The sequence below is a fragment of the Molossus molossus genome, unplaced genomic scaffold (assembly GCF_014108415.1).
Source record: "Molossus molossus isolate mMolMol1 unplaced genomic scaffold, mMolMol1.p scaffold_m16_p_18, whole genome shotgun sequence".
Lineage (NCBI taxonomy): Eukaryota > Metazoa > Chordata > Mammalia > Chiroptera > Molossidae > Molossus > Molossus molossus.
The window spans coordinates 17593173-17616391 of NW_023425353.1; the positions used below are offsets into that span (position 1 = coordinate 17593173).

The 23219-nt window shown below is 37.8% G+C and overlaps 1 protein-coding gene across 2 annotated transcripts in view; it reads left to right on the forward strand.

The window, feature by feature from the left end:
• Positions 1-23219, forward strand: part of ERC2 (ELKS/RAB6-interacting/CAST family member 2) — a 922431-nt gene that overhangs the window by 429953 nt on the left and 469259 nt on the right. For both annotated transcript variants that reach the window (XR_004960151.1, XM_036266685.1), the window contains exons 9-10: positions 5516-5656; positions 8759-8899. Coding sequence is in view for 1 of the 2 variants with exons in the window: in XM_036266685.1 (XP_036122578.1) it covers positions 5516-5656; positions 8759-8899 (282 nt within the window). In the remaining variant the exon portion in view is untranslated. The remainder of the gene's footprint in view (positions 1-5515; positions 5657-8758; positions 8900-23219) is intronic.

Below are 23219 nucleotides of genomic sequence, written 5' to 3' on the forward strand. Positions count from 1 at the left end.
GTCCCTTGTTCTTTGTGTTCGAACTCTGTTGGCCTTATAGATTTTCAGGTGTACCGCACTCCATCCTGCCCTAGACCCTTTGCACATGCTGCTACTGAGCCTAGAATATGCTTTACTCCCTGCAGACTTAATTCCTTTTTTTCTGCGACCTCAGCTTCCTGGGAAGCTATATTGCACAGTAGTTAAGAATGTGGACATTGGAGTCAGACTGCCTGGCTTCAGATCCTAGGTGTGACAGTTACTACTTCAGACACATGACTTGCTCCCTCACATCCTCCGTTCTTGTTTAGAACAATGGGTGTAATAAATTGCAGCTGTAGTTGTTGTTATTATTATTTGACTAATCATGTTCTCAGGGAAGCCTCAGTAAAATTCTTTAGAATGTTCTCACGAACACTGTGAAATTCCCAGAGCTCATGTCACATTCTTAATTGTACTTTTATCTGTTTTTATGTGATTAATTGGTCTTCTTTGCTAGACTCCAAGCCCGAGAAGTACACCCATATTTGTGTGTTATTGATGTGTGGTTCGCTCACCTTCCCCCAGTGCCTGGTATAGTAGTGCCGGGGAGGGGTGCTCAGCCGACACGGGGTGAACGAACCGCCACTGTGGAACGGGCACTGCTGAGGGCACCGGAGATGCAGCAGAGAAACGGAGTGAAATCCTGCCTGTCATGGAGTTTAGATTCTCATGGGGCTGAAGGAGAGACAGACAATAAATAAATAAATAAAATACATGGGATTTCAGAGGGCACGTCACTCTCTCTCCCAGGGCCTCACATTCCCCATTTGTGGTGGGAAATGAGATAAAATGGCCCTCAGTGTCTGTACACCAGTGTATCGTAGAGAAACCTTCTGTGACTTTTACTTCACATTTACCAGAGGTACATGTTGAAAATGCAAGCTCTTAGGCTTTACATTTGCCTACTGAATTGGAGCCTTGAGGAGGGCCTGGGAGCGTGCACTTGAGCAGCTCCCTGGTCGTTTTGATGTGCACTGTAGTCTGAGAACCGCTGATCTATGGTAAATATATAGGCATTAACAAAAAAAAAAAGGAGTCATATTCTATGGCTAGATAGTCTTCATGTTCTTATTAAAAGTTATAACTGTAGGGTTAAATTGTAAGGCATGAGATTTTATTTGAACACTTTTAAGACGAGTACATATAATGATTTTTCAGGAAAAGATATTCTTCCGTCTTTAGTTTTCAAGATTGTATTACCAAAGCTCTCTGCAGTAATTTTGTTTGTGAAAATTTGAATGAGGGAATGTCGGTTCAAAACTGTCAATGATCATGTATCCCTTTTGTAATTTTTGAGTGATAGGATGTCAGCCTATTTGTTTTCTTTCTCCAAATGTCTTTCTCCAAATTTATAGAAGTAAACATATACCATATAATTTTCCATGTCGTGAATTCTTGGCAGGACTTTATCATTTTTTTCCCTGGGCCCTATTAAGATTTGATTTATTCTAGTTTAAATCCCAAAGAATTCCCAAATCTGAAACTACTCCCTTCCTTAAGCACTTCCTTTGAGGCCGAGGGGATGACTGGGAAGGAAGCTGAGGTCTGCGGGAGTCTGGCCCCTCAAACTGCCTTCGCTGCTTGATAACAGCAGCAAGTGGGCAAGCTTCTCCTGTCAGCACCTTATTTCCAAAATGCACGTTTAAATGAGCTGATCTCTAAGTTCCATTCTCTTTGCAACTGCTTTGACTGTAGTTCAGTTTGCTGATCCTCAGTCTCAGGTGCATGCAATCTGAATTGGACCAGGGATGAGGACTTGAGGGCTCAGATGTCTCCAAGGACCTGGCAGGGAGCAAAAATGAGGGAAGTGGGTTTGGTGTGATGCATTAGGGACTATTGGCAACTATGGTAAGCTGGAGAGTCCTTGACCTGTCTCAAAACATTTAAGTTCAGATTTTCAAAACTGCAATGCTCAAGCCAAACAAAATAGCTCTGTGGGCCAGCTTTGACCTGTGAGCTGTTAGCCTGCAAACCTTATTTGCATCTACATTTTTGCCTTTCACAGTAATGAAGAATAAAAGCAAACAGAGCAGTTTATTTAGAGGAAATTTCAAATGGTGCCACAACCACAATGCTAGCGTATTAGAAAAGCCGAGACAAAAACATTGGATGGGAAGTGGCAAGGTCTTCTATCATGGGACAAAGCATAGTAGGTTTAAGTATTCATTTCAGTGGGTATCAAACTTCTGTGTGCATCCAAATAATCTTACCACTTAAGGAGCTTCTTAAAATATAGTTTCCTGGGTGCCATTTCCTGGTGATTCTGATTCAGTTGCTCTGCTCTGGGACCCAGAACCTATGATTTTTAGCAAGCATGCGTCAGTGATTCTGATGTACATGGTAAGAAAACCACACTTTGAGACACTGAATCTATGTTGCTTCCTCTTAAAGATGGGCAGAGGGCTCAGGGAAATAAAATGACTTGCCCAGAAATAAAAATCTGGGACATGTGTGGCACCATTTTTCATTTCTGAGATCTGGGCAGACATCATTCATCAACCATGGCCCGAGCTAACTTCTAACCCAGCACTCAAGGAAGTCGCTTACGCTCTAGGTTGGCCCTTGGTTAGGATTTTGTTTCCTACCCCACATCGTCCTAAGGCCACTCAGCTCACGAGAGATGGGATAGGACTGCATCTCAAGTCTTCTGATCTTTGTGCTTTTACATCACCATGTCCTTAATGGCCTTTCCCTCACAAGTTCTGATTGTATCCACCTATAATTGAATAGATCCTCTGGAGCAAGACGTGGTGAGAAAAAATAAAACAGTTAATTAAAAGTATAGAGTCATAAGAACATTTAATTATTGGACGTCTTTTGGCCAATGAATAGACCCCATTAGGCATCATATCACCAGTCCACTTAGATTATGACATCCCAGGGAGCGTGTGATTCCTTTTAATTTCTAAGAACTGACTCAAATATTCAGAGTGTGCAAAAAATGCTGCCTCTTAGCAAGTTAAGATTGAGTATGATTTAGTTCGAGGATTGACACACAGAAGCTAAGGAGACAGAACCCCTGGTGTTTATAAGGCTGGGCTCCCAAGCCCTGCTGTAGCCACATAGCAGATAAGCAGTGGAGAAAGCCAGATAGCAGAGCTAGAGGCCACTGCAAGTCAGTTCCACCCAGTGATAAAGCACAAATAGATTAGACCCGTGCAGAGCCAGATGAGTGCACAAGGAACACTTGCCAATGCAAATAAGACTAAAACAAGAACACATTGTTGGAATTTCTACAAGTTAGCTGTTAATCAAGTAGATCATGGCATATTAGGGCTTTTTAACACATGTTTTTGACATCTGGCCCTGTGCGGCTGACAGTTAAATTAGTTTTGTGATTGACGGAGAAATATTTTGGAGTATTGAATCATCAATAACACTTAAAAACGTTATACTGCTTGCTGATTTTTTTTGTCATCAATGCCCAGTCAATAGTACAAGTGCTTAGAGCAAATCAACCTACTCTCCAAATGACGCTGACACCTTCCGGATGTTAACACACATACTTAGTTTTATTTCCCTTCCTTTGAAGACAAGATGATCCCTAATTTGAGTTCTTTTTTCTTCCATCAGCCTGTTTAATAGCCTGTTGTATGCAAACAGTTTGCCCAGGTCTTTGGATCCCCGCGCTGCCCTTGGCAAAGGTGGCCTGGGAGGACGGGCACGCAGTAAACCACGGGAAGGGTGCTGAGTGGGGAAAAATAGCCACATGATTGGGCCAGAGTGATTCTTGGGAAGGGTTCCAAATAGTGAGGTGACACAGTCAGTTGGGGCTTTAAAAATGTCACTCTAACAGCCAAGTGGTGGAAGTGATGAGATGGAGAGGGCCTGGTGGCCAGGTCACCGGCTCTGAGGCTTTCGTAATAAGTGTAGGCGAAGGCATCAAGGGCTCAGTTGCTGAAATCGTTAAAAGCCTGTGAGAGACTTACCATACACTGAAGCCATTTCCTTCTTTTGTAGATCGCATAATCATCCACTCTCCAGTGTCGCAGGCAGAGTGAAATAGGACTGTAACTGGAATCAAGAAGAAACAAATATAGGCGATTTAATGACTCATTTGTTCTATCCACCCCCACTGCTGTAATAATATACTTCATTTTAAAGTATTTTTAAATAATTGCAAAACAATAATGGTACTTTTTTTCCCCCCTTGAAAGCATTAGGTACATAAATTATTCTCACTGAGGTAGAACAGTTGCTTCCCTGGGGGATCTTAAATCACAGACTGAGTGTTCAAACGAACTTCCCACTGCATTAAACACTGTCCTGCGTTGTCTTATGCATCGGGAATTGTCTGCACTATGTGCTTATCAGAACAGAAAAAATAATATCAGGATGTTTAAGGGTCATTGCTGCACCGATGTTTTCTAATGATGCTACTGAAAGGGAAGTTCGGGTATGTGTTGGATACTCTGAAACACATTTTAGCAATCTAACTCCGACTTTTCCCAAGTGGAATTGTCCTTAAAAAGAAGAAGGTTCTTATTTTGATATTGGGAAGGCTGCAGAGTTTGGGAAACGTGTCTACCGGAGTAGTATTTTAATGGCAGTAGGAAAGTTGCGGGCAGACAGGTCCTCAGATCTCCTGGAGTGGCTCCAGGCATGTTTGTGTCAGTGTGGTCTCATGGGCTTGGCTAGACGAAGAGAGCCCTGGATGTCAGCGTGCACCTTCTGTTTATGAGCTGGATCACCCTGGATGAGTCAGCGGCCCTTCTGCGCCCAGGTTTCCATACCATACCCTGTCCCCAGGAGCAGGGGTTCAGACCTTGCCGTTGTGAAGAGGACACGATTAGCAGGGAACGTCACAGTGCCTCGTGTGTAGTAAACTCTCAATAAAAGAAAGCTATGATGTGGACTTTGCTCAAATCTAAGCAATGTTTTGGGGTCTCTACTGATTGCCAATAAGCCATTGACGATCTCTGGCAGTAAATACACATCTCCAGACACATTGGAAAATCCCGTATACAATTAGCTGGTTCTTTATTTTGTTTCAAGTTCTCACTGTGAGGCAGTCCTGAGTCCTGGCGTGCCCAGGTCCTGCCCCACTTGAATCCACTTTCCAGTCAGAGAAGAGTCTTCAGAAACCAAGGAAAGTTTTTAGATGTCAGGTGGGAAAGGCAAAGAGGGTTGAGCCAGGAGGGTGCTTCTGCTGCTTTCCCTGCCCAGACAAGCTTTGGCAGGTCTGGAGTCTTGATGCCTGAACCCCCCTCGTCTGGAATTGCTCTTGAACTTTTCCAAGCACCTCCGTGAACCCAAAACAGCCTCAGAGCTTGAACGTCGATGTCCTTTGCGACTCGATGACGCTAACTTTGTTAACAAGCCAAATGCTGTATTCATCATCTGTTATGCTCTCTTTGCAAACCCAAGTTTTCATCATGTGTGTTGTTGATTCTTGTAGAGAATTTCTTACATTTGTTTCTTCTTTTTGTAGCATGCCTTGGCATATACACTGATTGGTTCTTACCTCTTTTGTTTTTTGACAATTGCCTCCCAGGAAAGAATAATTGAGCGTTTGAAAGAACAGCGGGAGAGAGATGATCGGGAAAGACTAGAAGAAATAGAATCCTTCCGAAAAGAGAACAAAGACCTGAAAGAGAAGGTCAATGCTTTACAAGCTGAGCTGACTGAAAAAGAGGTGAGTCTGGAGGCACAAATGCACCCCACTGATAATCCTCGGAAACCCATTCTCATGGCAGCCTCAAGAGACTTGAGACTTGGTTTGAGGGCCCGTGTGAAGGTTTGGGGAACACAGTTACCCTTCTTTGTAAAGCTGTCTGAAGTCAAAGGAAAATATTTACCGTACTCTTCATTGGTGATGCTCAATGCGATCTTCTCTGCTAACGGCATCTGATGTAGCTCCTGGAAAATCTTCTTGATGTCTTACCACATTTATATAACCTAGAGGAGGAGTCCCATGGCTTTTTGTTTGAGATAACAACAAAAGCATCAATAATAATAACAGCTTCACTTTGTTGAAAGCCTTTCATGTGCTAATCCTTGGGTTGGGTGATTGACATTCATCTGCGCTTTTCAGATGGATCACTCAATGCCTCCCAGCTGAGAGACATGGTACCAGGCTGGACACAAAGGTATAGGTTCAACGTGACTACTCTTCTGGGACATTTTCACATTATGATAAATACTTTAAAATGATATTTTCATGTTAGAGTGAACATGGAAACAGAAAGCATCTCACCTGCATTTTTACAGTAAAACAATATACTTTAAAGAAATTGCTTGTTGGGGGTTCTGGAGAGGCTCGTTGGGCCGTAACCCTATACTCAGAGATGCCGATACCTCCGTTAGTTTACTGAGGGATGCTTTGGTGAAGAGGTTTGAGAAGCAGCAGTGCACATTATCTGTCTCCCAAACTCTGAGACATGTGTGTTGTCCACACCTGGTCCCTTCACCCTTATTTTTGTCCACAGAAAATGTCCCTCTCTTGTGGGCTGCCCTAGCTCCTTCCCCTCTGCTGGGCTGTGCCACTGTGGTCACCTGGCTCCCGGCTGCAACGCGTTACCTCAGCCACTGGGTTTTAATAATTCTGTATACATTAAAGTACTATCTAAATTAGGGTTCCAAGAAGGGAAGACTGGAGAGTAATAGGAGCTTCGAGGAAACTCAGAAGCAGAATTTGTAGTCTCTAAAACTTAAACTTAAAATTTAAATTTTTAGAGAGGAGATTACTGTTTTGATATGAAAATAAAGAACGTAAATCCTCTTCCTACTATTTCCCTGATAATCCAACCTGGGGGTCTGTAATTACTGTAGTTGACATGTGCCAGAAGCACCGAGTTTTGGCCCATTTGCAGCATTCTTCGCTGGTTGCAAGTGTTATTCGTGGGTTTATACCTTGAAAAACACACACGCGCGCATGCGCCCCTAAATGAAAAGAGATCTTGATGACATGGTGGAGCATACGTTTTAAATGAAAATAATTTTATAAACAATGCCTACACTGTATGAATTTCAGACAGGCATTTCAGCAAATATTTATTGTTCCTGTATAATAATGTGCCTGCCACTGGGCTAGATGTGTCAGTCAAACTTGCACCAGAAAAACAGAACCGTATTAAGAAATTTATTGCAGGGAATTGGCTTACGTAGTTAGGGGGGCTGGCTAGGCAAGTCTGAAATTCATAGGCAGGCCAGCAGGAAGGGCAGGGAGGAAACCCTCAGACAGTAGCTGATGCTGCAGTCCGCAGGTGGAATTCCTTCTTTCTCAGGGACTCCTCAGTTCTGCTCTTACGGCCTTTCAACTGATAGGACCAGGCCCACCCAGATGATGGAGCATAATATCCTTAATTGAAAGTCCTCTGATTGTAGATGTTAGTCATGTCTACACAATCCCTTCACAGCAACACCCAGATTAGTGTTTGATTTGAAAGTCTGCGGATGATAGCCTAGCCAAGTTGACACACAAAGCTGTCACACCCAGCAATGTAAAAGCTACCAAGAAAACAACATATAGTTGTTGTCACCGGGGAGCTTTAGATGATTATCTAAATTATAAACAATAATCTTCACCGTGACAAAATACCTGGATTATAAAGTCCTTTTTTACTTCTGTAGGAGTGCTATAATAAAGCGTATTGCCATTTGAGTTGGAGACCTGGGTTTGAGACCTGCATCTCCCTTTAATAGCTTGGTGACATTGCAGAAGACACACGTGAGCTTCAGTTTCCTGACCTGCAAAGTCAGGTTGGCTAACCTGTCCCTTGGAGGGTTCTTAGGAGCTGGGCTGTTTGCTGGGTGATGGTGGTAGTATTTTCATCAACAAGATGATTCCAGTGCATGGGAAGCAGCCCAGAAGTAAAGTATGAGGCACCATCATTTACTGAGAGAGCACTGTATGCTCAACGTCTTCCTCTGAGCTGTAAATGGATGTACAGGGAATGCACACATGGCTGATTTGGGGTGAAACCTGAACATTTTAGTCTCATAGTTAGATGTTGCTAATGACTTCATATTTAGTGATGGACATTGCCCTCCTAGCTAGCAAAGTTATGTTCTGTGATACAGGCAAGGATTTCTGTCTTTAGTTTTCAGAATTCGGACTGTACAGGGAAGCCCTTGGTTTCTGGGTGTGAATGATGAATGGAACAATTCAGGCGACCCCATGTCTGAGTTGGAGAGATTCATTACATCTGCTGCATCTGCATTTACAAAGGACTGGAACAGAAAGTCTACTCTAAATTTTTAAGTCATTTTATCTTTGATTATACAGAAGATGGTTGAAAAACCACTGGGCATTTATCTGTTAAAGAAATGGAATTTTATCAAAAAATAGGCTGTTTCTTTTATACTTGATTTTCCCTGAGAGGGAGGCTGGGAAAGCATTAAAGTCAGTATTTTCTTTCATATTTGTCTTAGCGTCTGCACGACCTGACAGCAATAAATGTAAATGGGAGGTTCGGGGTGTCTGTTTTACCGTGACATGTAAAGACCACCTCGGGACTTACATCATTAGCATGACTTTGAGACGTGAAACTTGCATTGACTGACCACAGCTTTTGGTCACATTTGATTCTGTTGCAATTAGATCCTGCTCGGTTCTGTAAGCTGGCCAACTTTAATTTCCTGGCCAGAGTAGACCATTGTTACCTTAGTAAGACTATATTTACTCTTTCTGTCTAACGCACACTTTATTGCTATGTATAGAATCGATGTATTCAGATAGAAGACATCGCTGGTGGAAATGGCAGTGTTTTCCTTACGAGTGTTCTTTCCCTTTCAGTCTAGTTTAATTGACCTCAAGGAGCATGCATCTTCATTAGCCTCAGCAGGGCTGAAAAGGGACTCTAAATTAAAGTCTCTAGAAATAGCCATCGAACAAAAGAAAGAAGAATGTAGCAAATTGGAAGCACAGTTAAAAAAGGTAAGTGAGGCCTAAGAAAAAACATGTTCATTTTGTAATGAATTTATACATGGGAAAGGAAAAGAAACAAACCCCTTATCTTTTGCTGTCTGCTGATAAAAGAAATAATTAAACACTCTTAACTTTATTCCTAAGAAGTCTGCATCGAATCTGTCTGTGAACCTGAAAAATTATCTTAGGGTTTCCTGTCTGAAAAAAAACCCACAAAAATCTTGAAAAATACATGCAAATAGTAGTGGAAGTAAAAAAAATATAAAAGCCAGCCATTACTCTTTGGGAAAATCTTAACTATCAAAGAGAGAAGTGGAAATATTTGCAACAAAGAAAGAATCCAGGGGCCCGATTATACATTGATAAATGTTTACTACTTTTAGAAATAGGTCAGTTTTTCTATTGGAACATTGCAGAGTTTACCTGATGACATTACATTTCTAAAGTTCACCAAAATAGTCAAGTCCCTGGGATATCTGTGGGATGACTATTTATATTTGACCTAAAATGGCCCTAATTTCTAAGAAAGCTTGTTTTATGTGGAGGGTTTTGGAAAAGAGTACAGAATCTTTATATTGCAGCATTAACATGTTTTCTCTGAACTGGGTATCTCTGTGGAGTGCATTCCCGGTCATGCATCGTTCCTCTGACTTCTGCCCTGTGTTGTTTGGTATGTCTGCATTCATTGTTCACGTAAAACTCATAACATTATGAGTTTCAGCATTTTGTTTCCCTCTGACAATGTATAAACTTATTGGAAGGAGATGATAAGGAGCTAAAAAATGAAACAAAGTATATAATACTATTTGACAATGTATAATTCACAGCACATTGGACTGAGGATTTATTTGCTAAAGTTATGAAAATATATGATATAGATGCTAGGGATGTGAAAGCATTATATATCTGCAGAGAAATTTTTCTGGATATCTTAAAATTTAATAGGCTATTTTGTATGATGCAATATATAACTGAAATGTGATTATACAGTGTGTGTTCACTTTACCACAGAATTTTAGGAAATTGTCATGAGAATTTCACACGGATAAAGTCTCCTCACCAAACAGAAAAGATAAATATGCAGATCAAATCCCTTTGCAGCAGGACAGCCAGAAAATCTCTATATTGCAAAATCTATTTCCCAATCTACTCAACATCTCACTTTTTTCAAGCAATGTCTAGTTAAGCAGAAATCTTGAACAATAAATGGGATTTAAATTTCCCATTTGAGGGTGTTTGAATGAAGATTGAGTTGGCTATTTACGCAGTGGGTATAGATATTCATTCTTCACACATATATAAATGTGCTCTGCAATATGTTATACACACATGCACACCAAGAAATGTACTTTTTATTTGCCAAACAGTTTGTGATCATAAAGCAGGCTCTGAGATAACTCTGTGAAAGAGGGCGCGCCGTTGGCTCCCCGCGGCTGTCCTTGTACTATCTCGCCTCAGCTGTATTGTGCTGAGTCCTGGAGGCGGCCTCAGCTGGGCCTGGCCTTGAAAGGGTTCCTTCATCAGCTCTGAAGAGCCATTAAGGAGATGCGGGCACTCCGTATATTATTTCTGCAGATTATTTTTCTAGACACCCTCCCTTTAGGGTAAGTCATCTGTGGAATTTGAAATCCTCCAGTAATTAAAAGGAAGAGATTCACATATTGATGCTTATGGTTTCCATGTATATGACTTGACCAGTTTAATAAATCAACATCTATGCAATTCAATTTAGTTTCTTTCAACGTAGCTATGGTTCGACTGAGAAATCACTTTGAGCATGTGGTTTCCTTTAACCCACAGGTAGACGCCATGTCCTGGAATTCACACATCAAATTCTGTAAACACTTTAGCATTATTCCTGACAACATTTTCATATTCTGCCACATCACTAGAATGAAAGTAACAAATATGGTTGTCTTGCTGTAAAAGACCTATTTAATTTATGAAAAGATAACTTATTTCTAAGTATATAAATAATCTTTGCTTATACTATCTCCTAAATGCATAGTACAGTGAGATTAAATAAGGTAATTATAATTTAAATATTTTCATACCTAACCTGCAGATGCAATTTTGTTATTTTTGGCTCTCTAGCATCAACTAAATTCAAAAGTTTAAAATACTTTTTCTAGTAGTCTTTAATTTCTGCTAATAAATAGTTCCGTAAAAACCTCAAGAACCCATCACCTTAAAAAGAATTGAGATCTACATGAAATATTTGAAAATATAAGCCAACAGTATGTGAATATACATATAAACACATCATTTACTCATGGAAAAATAAGCAGCTATAAAAGCTTAAGGAGTGTCTGGGCCTCCCTTTAAATAAAAGGGTATGTGACTTGTGAATAAAATATAAAGGGTTACTAAATGAAAGCTGAAAACATAATAGTTTTATTATGTCATAAATAAACCATGAATTCCCAGTGGAATTTTGCTCACGATTTGTGAGCGTCCAGGTATTTTTGCCATAAAATCTACACAACGTAGATGTGTTTAGCTGAACAGAATCCTTGTCTGCCGGTGACAATGGAATCCAAACGGAGATTTAAATTTGTGTTTTTATCTTCTGAACAATTCTTGAAATTGGTAAGGTGAGTTAGTATATAAAAGTTTGTGTAAAACATTCCACATTCTTAGTTGCTTTTAACCCTTTACTATACTGTGTTAGGACGTTTCCAAATACTTTGCGATGAAAAATGGTCATAGGCAGAAAAGGAACTGTTTCTTATCAATTCACCCCACCTCTTTAAAAATAACGCAGTCAAATGTCCACATACGAGGGACTCTTTACGGATAGGTTGATAAAATGGTACTCACCAAATCATGACTAACTACTAGTTATGTGTGTACCTTATAAATTAGTGCATGCATTCATCCTAAGTAGACACCCATGGATTGAGAGGAACTGATCAGTGACACACGCATCGATTTGTCTTTCGAAAGAGCATTTGGTGTTCGATATGTGGAAGTAAAAGTACCTTATATAACTAGAAATCAACTGAGAATCAAAGTAGTGTGAACTGTTATGATTTATACTCTTTATTAATTTCCAATTAATACCATCTTTGAGGAGGGTGGTGTTTTTTTAACCATAATAACATTATCATTTACTTCATTAAAGTTGAAGAAACAAAAAAGTTCAATCTCTTTAAAGGCACATGTCTTAGCATAAAGCTAAGTAAAAATTTCATACAGTATTTTACCTTCTGCGTCTTGATGTTGAGCCTCAAGTTAATGATGTAGGTCTTTGAGAAGCACAACTTGACAGTGTTATTTAAAATAACATTTCATACATTTAAATCCTCAAACATTCAACTCTCTACACAACACAGACAGGAGAGCGTTACAGATTCTTAAACACTTGGAACATAATAGGATAGTCACTAAAAATGATATTTTTTTTAAATTATGAATTAACAGGAGAAACTGGTAATGAGCAATGGATAATACTAAATTTTGGTTCCTTTTAGTTTTCCTGCTGACTTAAATTTTTACTTCTCCCATTTACTATTAATCCTGTAATGTCTTGCTTACTGATATTTTGCTATTGCTAACCTGCTGTTTGCTGATCTATGTTTTTTTAAAGTTAGACTGAATAGAAAATTCAGGCTTGTGTTAATATAAAATAAGAGCCATAAATTCAATGATAAGATTTAATTAATCTTTTATTATTACCATCTTTGAAGTTCAGGGAATAAATTGCAAGCTTGGCCAAAAGTACTTCTGATTCATTGCTGGAGGCCAGCACTTCATGTATCATCAAAAGTGGACAGCTTTCTTTATTTCATGGGTTATTTAACTTGAGAAAGGGAAAGTAACACAAACCTTAAATTTCTTATTCCAGCTATTCTTTTCTAGGAGCCAATGTCAACATTTCTATTTCCCCAGAGCCTCTCACTCTCACTGCGGAATGTTTAGAAACTGAAATTTCTTCTTTTTTAACGACCAGTTCGTCTGTGCAAATGCACTGGATTTGCTGAGCTAATACTGTTTTTCTGGATCTTTCCTTCTTTCCTTGTCTGTGCTTCAATGCCTCCCCAACTTTGCAATGTAGCAAGCTGAGCAGTTGTTCAATCAGATGTACAACCCAGTAAGTCGTTTTGGAAAGTTCCCGCTGTAACATATCAAAGCATGAGGATCCATTGATCACATGTCACGGTGTGCCATACTGGGGAGGTTTCGAAAATATTTATGAGTCTCTTCCCATTTCCGTTTTGTCAGAAGAAATGGCCTGTGCACAGTCCACTGCCATTTCTTTTGAATGTGAAATTTAAACACTAAGAACTTGGGGAAATATTGCCAGCCTTGATGTTACCTCCTTCTTAACGTCAAGTCTGAGGCTATAGAGAAGCAGAGGTCAGCTGCAGATCTAGGCTCATGAGATTTTTTTTTTTAGATCCTTAAATGCTCACGTATTTAGCAACAACTCAGTGTATGTTACATTCAAATGATAGAAGTTAAAATAGGTTTAGATTTAAAAATAGGGCTCTGCTCTTTGAGATTGGTAAATACCTAACATTATTGTGGGTTTTATAAGAGGTAAAAAGGTATCATTTGGCTGAGGACAAACTAAAACATAGCCTCTTAATAACAACAGATAGTAACAATTCTGATTATAGCTTAATGCTACAAAAACAAAACAAAACAGGTAATTAGTATAAAAATATGTGTAAAATGGTCAAGATGCCATCACCGATTTTTTTTTAATCCTAATGACAGGTATGCATTTATGTGAAGCAGTCTGTTTCTTTAACATGTTAAAGAAGGGCTTTTTTGTTTTGTCAACTCAAGTTGCTTATTGGGAGAAATATTACGAAAAGGTGACCAGATTTGTCATTGGCAGATGGGATCTGTGCCATCATGCATTGGAATTGCTTCCTATTTATAAATTGCCATCGCAGGGAAAAGGAATAGCAGGGATAAAAGAAACAACTCTGCCGACCGCTTTTTGCTAAGCCCCTGCTCCAGAACACTGCAGCGTAATGCACAGCATGCTGGGGTGGAAAGGTTCAGGCTCCACCTTACACTCTCTTATTTTTGCAAACGGAATTCACCATGCCCTGTTGGAGCATCTGTGTTAACCTCTTTCCCAACATATGAATTTGAGCAGAGCAGCTAAAAAGAATCCAAATCTCCTTTTCCTTAACATTTGAATGGAAGTGTTAATAAGCAAGCCCAAGACAGTGGGGAATTAAAGACAAACAAGATTGGAATATCTTCAAGCTTGAAAACTGACCCTGGGAAAAAATGAGTGTTTTCTTTAGATCATTTAAAAAAGATATAAAGTAATCCCACTGAAATTGTTTCATGCTTGCTAGTTAAGGACAGGAAGAAAACCTAAGTATGTCACATTCTGGGTGAGTGCAGGACACCTGGGGAGGGCTTTGCCGTGCAGCAGCCCAGGTTTACCAGGACCGTGGTAGGAGTTCGCCATCCCTGTCAGGATAGGTGGGACCAAAGAAATCGCTCTGTTAACTTTTGGGCCATTCCCAGAAATGTTGATGACGTGGCACTTATGGATTCTGCCTTTATTACACCCCGGTAATGGGTCTCCAGAACGCAAAAGTGAACCTTCCAGTCCTGTAGGCAGCGAATTCAAAAGCCATTGGCTGACTTTTCTCCTGAGTTAATTAAGCTAACCCATTGTTTTGGCATCCTGGGAATATAGCCAAACTCTCATTATTTTAACTCCCTGTCTGCACATGTTCTCGGGGTCCAATTCTTTTTTGAACTGATAGGGATGCTGCAGCATGATGAATTTTCTATCCTTAATAGTTTTTTTTTTTTTTTTTAAATGACTGTGTTTTTATGGTTATAAAAGTAATATATGGTCACAGTGGAGAATTTATAAAAGTATGGAAGGACATAGAAGAAAAATAAAAATAACAAGGCATCTCACTGCACAGAGATAATCATTAGAGACATTTGGCTTGTTCCTTTTCTCCCTTTTTCCTTGTTTCTTCGCTTTGTCCTCCTGCCCTTCCTTCCTCCTTCCTCCTCTCCTCTAACCTTCCATTTCTTTTTAAAATCGAATATTCTATTTCTTCTCACAAAATTGTCTCAGTGTTTATTGAGTTTTACATCCTATTTAAAAAACATAGAATTTTCCTCATATAATTAACTATTCTTCCAAAACATGATTTTAATGGTTATTCCACTCTATTTTCTCATTTGCCAAATGTTGGTCATTTCTTTCCTCTTTGTGTGTGTGTGTGTGTGTGTGTGTGTGTGTGTGTGTGTGTTTGCCAGTATAAACAATGTTCTGAAGGACATCTTTCCATATTAATTTTTCCACATTTCTATTTTTTTCATAGAATAAGTTCCTGGCCAGTGATTTTTTAAAAAGCTCCCAATAGTTCCTGCTATTTGCATTTTAGAGAAGTTCTACCAGGACACGTTGCTTCCAGCACTGAGTAGGGGCAGCTTTTCTGCCACACCAGACCAACACCGAGTCAGCCGTTTACATAACTGAAAAGTGCATTTGTGGATTTTTTTCATTTTTACTTTCTTTTTTAAAAGTTACTAGTGTGGTTGAGGTTTTTAACACATTTATTAACTGTTTGTTTGCTTTTTTTCCCTGTAAATTGTTCCTTTAAGTTATTTAAGCACTTGCTTTTGAATGTACTGTTTTGTTCATTGGTTTGTCTGTGTTATCCTATGCTTTGGGTAGAAACTTTGTCAAATTTGTGGCAAAGTTTTATTTGTCTTAAATTTTTTTACATAGAAAACTGTTTTTAGGTTCTTGACCTGTGTTTATGTTTTAGATTTCCTCATTGCCTTTATACTTAGAAGTCATTTCTGATTTCAAGAATGCATACTCAGTTATATATAACAATTTTTAATGTTACTTTTTACATCCATTTAACCACTTTGCCTACCTTTATTTTATTCTGATTCATGTTGAGAGATGAGGTTTCAACTTCATATTTTTCTTAATGGATCAACTAATTATGCCTTTTAACAAAAAATTCTTTATCGATCTTGACACTATTTTATTGTAGAGTAGGTGTCAATATGCACATCTTAGTTTCTGAGTTTCTGTTCATTTTTATCAGTGCCCAGTGCTTGTTGGGTCAGAGTTTTCATTATTGTGTCTTTGGAAACTTTTTAAACATCTAATGAAACAAATTCCACCCTAATTCTTTCTCTGCTTTTCATTTTGTCCTGCTTTGTTTTAATGCTTTTAGCTTTTAATTTTCTATTGTTCCAAGTAAACTTCAGGATCACTTTGTCAATTAAAAAGCATAAGTGGTAGTGATTTTAATTTGAAATCAACTTATAAAATAATTTTAGAATGTTTGATATCTTTCCCTTATTATTTGTCTCCATTCATGAATTTGATACAACTATTATTTATTTCAGTGATCTTTTATAGTACAGTTTTAATATTTTTCTATTATACCCCTGTGATATTTCTTTTTAAGTATAGTCCTAAGCATTTCTCTCTATATAATTTTTAGGTTACTGTTGTGAATGCTATAGTTCTTTTATTTTCTAACTAGTTATTGGTACCTATGAAATTAATTTTATTCTTGTATGTTTTCTTTTTATATGGCCACCTACAAAATTTGGTGAATTATAACTTAGTTGTTTTGTTAAATAAGATAATTTTACATCAGTTCTATCTCCATCAATCTAGACTAAATCAGAGTTAATAACTTTTGAAGTCCTCCTGGGAGTAATGTTTCCTTAGAGTAGCAATAAACCTACTTTGAAAAAACCCTTTTTACTAAGTGATACTCTATAGCCATTTCTTAGGAATCTAAAATTTTGGCTTTGTATCCTTATTATTTTTTATAATAATAACCTTTCTGCAGCTTAACTACCAGTCTCTCCTCCCAGAGGAGCTTTGTCTTGTCATTATAAACACTGCAGGTTATCTTCAGCTGAGTTCTTTTCTTCCCTTAATTCTTAATTCGAGACAAATAATGTGTGTGTGTGTGTGTTGTCAGTCTCAAATACGTTCTTTGCTGTAGTCCTAGAGGTTATTGTGCCCAGATCTCTGAGTCCTTAGTGTAGGGCTTTGTGTAGAACCCTCATTGCTATGAGGCAGTGAGCTACCGGGAAGCCCTGGGCAACCTTGCCAATGGCCAGGGCACACCTGAGACACCTCTGATGTTCCCACACACATAGGAGTCCCCCGCCTGGTCACTATCCATTGCCATCCTATTTCTTCTGCACATGCATCTTCTGCAGAGCTCACATTTTACATAAGGATTTACAAGAAAATGATCAAGCATTTTTCCAGTCCGGTGGGGGGAAAATTCTTGTTCATGTTCAGTGAGGTCTTTCTCGATTTTTATGTTATTGTTGGTCTGTGTAATCCCAGGAACATGATGGGCTGAATTATGTATACTTTCACAGTCTTTTTCCAGGTATAGTGGTTTCTTTTTATGATTTTTTTAGTCTATTTTTGGAATTTAGTTGATTCACTCATAGTCTGGCAAATCATAACTATTTAAGAGATTATTCAGGATATATAATTCAGGACATACATGCAACATGTACACACACACACACACACACACACACACACACACGATCCAGTAATATTTGAAATGACACTCAAGATTGGAAGTTACATGCTTTGTTTCAGAACATGTAGGTAATTACCTCAGTTCTCTATATTGTTAATTTTAAGAGATTTCATAGTTAAAAGGTATTACCTTAATAATTATTTTTGTTTGTTTGAAGGGTCTTAAACAGTGTTAAATGTATAGTTGATTCTTTTTATTTTGTATATGTGACATCAGAAAAAATATTTTGAACATTGGTTTATGTTTGTTTATAATTATCCCATTTTTTCCATCTATAATAAGAACTTTCTTTTAAGGAATAGTTATAACATGCAAATTGTGAACATTCTGGATGTAATTAGCTAGAATTTGTGAAAGAATACTTTTCTATATAAGTAGATAATGTAAGATTCAAAAACTCATGGTTATTAGTTTCCAAATGCATTCTTTAATCTCAGCTATTTGCCATTAATTAATTGGATTTAAAATAACATTTAAAACTTATAATATGTTAGACTTGTATAATAACCTTAAAAACGTTATTTTAAAAAGTAATGTTTTGTTCATAACTCAGAATTATGTGAAGATTACAACTTCTTTTAGAATATTGAAATAAAATGTTTTAAGTAGTTTCTATGCCTTGCTGTAAAGATATGAGCAGAGTGTCTAAGTGCTGTTACCAGACACTAAACCCCTGTGAGTGCCACAGTCAAGAATCCCGTCTTTACAGTGCATATATCTAGCAAGTTATTGCTGAAACCCATAAACCACAGGGAAGACAGGTCCTCGGATTCACTGGTTAGTGTACTGCTTGCACTTTATGCTCAAGACTAATCATTTGTTTGAAAGAAATTATTTTTTATTAAAATTGTTAGGGCTCATTTGAAAGAGAGAATGTTATATAATATTATAATTGAATATTCCCTGCCTAGTTTCACAGCAAGTTTCTGGACCAAAGTTAATGATATCCTTTCCAGGCACTTGGAATGATGAACTACCATTTTACTGAAAATAATCAATGACCAACTTTCACATGAGGAGTGTAAATAAACTTGTAATTTGTCGTATTGCTGCTATGAATCTCTGGTTTGGCTTCAGCCCTTTTTGCTCTTAACTTTGATTTAGATATGGTATTTATCTGAACTTTTTTTCTTATTTCCTGAAACGATAGTAAATTCTTTTATTAAAATAACCACTAGGTATTGTTATGTCCTCCTTGTTCTAAGTCATGACCAGATTTCTCGGTTGAGCTTGATTCAAGCTTTCAGAATCAGTTCACGTTAGAATGCCAAGGCTTGCCCATGTCAGCGAGACTCCAAACGTCATTTAGATTATTCCCATTGTGGGGAAATGTCCTTACTGCGGAAATTCAATAAACATCATTGAAGGACCCTCAAAGCTTTCTGATCTAATATGTTACATAGATATTTCTGAAGTGTTCTTTTCCCAATTTTCTCTGTTTCTATAAGATGCTTCAAAGTTGCTCTAGAAGTTACCAGAGATATTCTGAGGCAGAACCAGCTCCCTGGATTTGCTCTTGAACTGAGAGGTGTCATTAGTAAAATGAAATCGCTACAGTTAGAAAAGAATGCTCGTTGACATTCCTTTGGTGTTAATGACTGGTGGATATATTTGAAAGTGATAATGTGCTTGGCTGTATTTATGATAAATCATTAAAGGAAAAACCACACTGGGTGGTGGCACACAGCTCAATGTACAGATCTTGTATCATAGAAATGTATACCTGAAACCTAAATGTGCCTATTAACCAATGTCACCCCAATAATTTTAATTAAAAATAGACAGAATTAAAGGGAACATAGACAATTCCACAATTATAATTGGAGATAGTAACATGTCATCTCAATAATTTGTTTAAAAAAAAAAAAAGGAAAATTGCACCAATGTGCATTTTCAAGAGCTAGATTCCTGACTAACGGACAAAGTTAGTATGCCTTAGAAGAATGGGATGGGCAATAGCTCCCTGACCTTTTGGAGGAGCTAATTTCAAACCAGCAGGTTCACAGGAGAACTAAATGCTGTTCATTTGCAGTCTAAACTTTAAATGGGTCTGAATGCCATGGTAAGAATTTATTCAGGTAATGCTGTATTGAACTATATCTGTTTTTTCCCCTGTAGTGTCTAAAGCACATTAGGCCCAAATATGTTATCCACTTTCGATTATCCCCTTGCCAGTCCGGATTAAACAAGCCATGCTATAATTTGAAAAGGCAAGAATATTACCTTAATGCAAATACACTGCTTTCTCTACTCGATTTTTAAATGAAGACTCTGGCCTTACAACTTTGGAGGAAGCTTTGGCTTTAAACGCTCAGCCTCCTCCTGTATTTCTTCAGTATAGTATCACCCTGTCTGTAGATCACAGCGTAACATACTCCTGCTATACTGGTTAACAGTGCCAGCCCATCCTCTGGAATGTTGTGATTCAGGCTGAAGAGAGCTGATTATCTGCAGTATCTTTTATAAATTCCGTGGAGACTTTTGGCTCCAACACTCAGATCAGGCCGGGACTCACCAGCCTTCAGTCATGTGAAAGTGTCTCTTGGTCTGTGTTTGCATGGACCCTGCTGTTGACCCGGGAGAAACTGTTCCTCTCCCGTCCCCATAGGACTCCTCCTTACAGCTTTCCACGGCCTCAAAGGCATTCCCGATGCTATCTGTTCACACCTTTATTTGAAAACCCTTCCCAAAATTCTGGCACCGATATTGAAGGTGGTTTGACATAATGTTTTTGCCCAGAAATTAGTAGGTATTGATATAGACATGGATAGATATATTTAACTCGAAGGTAGTTTTGAGGTTATTTATTCCTTTTTAAAGGGAGAATCATTAGCATTCACAAGTATTATCTAACAGACGCCCAGGCAGCTGTAAACTTGACTCAGGTCTGTATTTTAATAACACGATCTAACTTGAGCATCACATGAGGTCAGTAGTGGTTTAGATTTAGGTATGTGTTTCCTTCGGCTTTCTGTACCTCTGAATATCCCATGAGTCCTTGAACCACGCCCACTTTTTGGTTTGAAAAGACTATCACCCTATCTAATTTCACCTCCATGTTGAAAGCTAGCCTTGGATTATTTTTTTCTCCTCAAGGAACTAAAATAAGAAATGGGCCTATATACTCATCACCAGCAGCTTTCTCTGTAGACCCAGCAGGGAGTCTTTGCTAAGGCATATGTAATATCTAGTCAATGAAAATTAAATAAACCTATTAACTTAGCTGTATAATAAGCCCCATTGATGGAACACACACCATAAAATAATAATCATAATAAAAACAAATGAATGATGCCTTTCACGTTTGTCATTTTGTAATTTTCACTGTTCTGAGAGATGCTAATTCATTTTCCTATGGTCAGTCATAAGACACAGGGCCAGATTTACAGTCTAGATCTTGCAACTAGTAACCCTGTACCCACTTATTAAAAATTGTGATAAATAATAATCTTAAGAATAAAAACAAATAAAATAAACTATAGTGGCTAATTTCTAGCTCTTTGTGAATCTTTAAATGAGTCAAGAAAGGAATTTTAAATTGTCAGAAGTAAGCAATCAAAACATATTTATTCATTTATTAGAATGTTTCTAGCTGCTTATTCCTCATTTTAGTAATTAGTTTTTAAATATCTTAATGTTATAGTTTGAGAAAATGTCATGAAAAGGTTTTTAGTTACTGTAAATAATGGTAATATAGTATACAAGTAAGTGAAAGAGAATTAACATAAAAATTTTTTGGCAACTTAAAAACATAATTTTTTTTTTTACAAGATTAATGAGTTGATTCTTATTACCACAAATAGAAGTAGTCATATAGACTATTTTCTTTTAAAATAGAATACCTATCAAAAAGAATATATGTACCCCCTGTTCATAGCAGCACTATTTACAATAGCTAAGATCTACCAACAGCCCAAGTGTCCATCAGTAGAAGAATGGATAAAAAAGCTGTGGTACATATACACAATGGAGTACTATGCAGCTGTAAGAAAGATCTTTATCCTTTGAGACGACATGGAGGGACCTGGAAAGTATTATCCTAAGCAAAACAAGCCAAACAGAGAAAGACAAGTATCATATGATCTCACTTATTTGTGGAATATAATGAACATAACAGTCTGAGGGATGGGGTAGTCCCAGAGATGTGGAAGTGGGGTGCAGACTGACAATCCCCAAAAGAGGGGGTGGTGGGAAAGCGTTAAACCACAGAACTTATATGCATGTATGCATGAACAATGGACATGGACAACAAAGCTGGGGACAGGGCGGGGAGGGAGGGGAATCAGTGGGGGATAAAGGAGAAACATCTGTAACAAAAATAAATTAATTAATTAAAAAAATAAAATAAAATAGAATACCTACTCTACACTTTAAAGGGGAGATTAACAAATGAAAATATTCATTACTTCAATTTAAAATAAAACTATTTGATGAATAAACTTCTAAAGACATATTAGCTTAGTATTCTTTTTCAGATTATTTTAATTGTATTGAAACTGTTTACTAATCTATTACAGTGAAACCCAGTATACATTCTAAATACATTTTAAAAATGAATGTTTTGTGATAAAAGGGGGTAAACCAGTATCTGATAGGAGGTTGAATTGTTATATTTTTCCAAGATCTTTTGCATAGTTGAGTTTTTTTCTTGAATAAGGAAATCTTAAGGAGAGTGAAAGCAAATTATTTCCCTTCTATCCTCATGCTTAAATAATATGTTACATGCAAAATATTATTCTAAAAAAGATTATTTTGTCATAAATAAGAAATTTATTTTTATTTATACTAATTTTTTATTTTTTTCTACTAAATCATTGCAAAGACTGTCAACCTTTTAACAGTAGTATTAGTATTAATTTTTCTAACCATGCATGACTCATTTGACCCCACAGTAGCTGTAGCTTGCTTGCTTTGTTTTTTCCCTGAAATTTAAAAAAAAAGAAAAAATAGTGTAGAAAAAATCACAATGAACATTTGCTCTACATAGCAAGACAGCAGAACAACTTTAGCCCTGATAAATTGTTGACATTTTACTATTTCACACATGGATGTTGGAGATACATACATAGATGACTTCTCTGAACTTTCTATGTTGAACGTGCACTGTGGTTAAACGACTTGTTTTTCCCCTGCCTGCTCTTTGAAGAAGTCAATTAGGAGTAATGGGAAACAAGGGGTAGGCAAAACATTGCAGTGCAGTGTTATTTCCATCTGTCCGGGAATATTTCAGCCAAAAGTTTATTTGGGGGAAAAAAAAAGCCATAACAGTTTCACACACAAAAACCACAAATACTTTGGCTGCAAATTATTCTGCAGTGTTGTTGCTGTGTTGTTGCCGTGTCTGTTCTCGTGTGTAAAGCTGCCACCCACCCATGCATGTGTTTGCAGATCCTCGTCTGTGTGCTTGTTCATGAACTAGCTCCTCCTCCACCCGGTGCAGGTCAAGTTCAATCAGCAGAGCAAGGATTGATGGGTATGACTGTTAGCTGGAAAGCCCTTCCTCACTTCCAAGTCTTCCTTTCAGACTGGCTCTTCTGCTGAAATTTCTCAGTGGGATGAAGAGTTCAGTCTCTTATACGTCACCTGGCTTTTTATGTGCCCTTGATGGTTCTTGGGAAAATAACTTAATATTTTTTTATCTCAGTTTTTCTATATTGGAAAAGGAAACTATTGGTGTGAATCACTTTCTTAACTGTGAGATGATTTGTCTTAGTTCTTGACAAATGGCCAGGTAGACATTACAGTCTCTATTCCCATCATCCCAGAATTTTTGGTGGGAAAAAATGCAA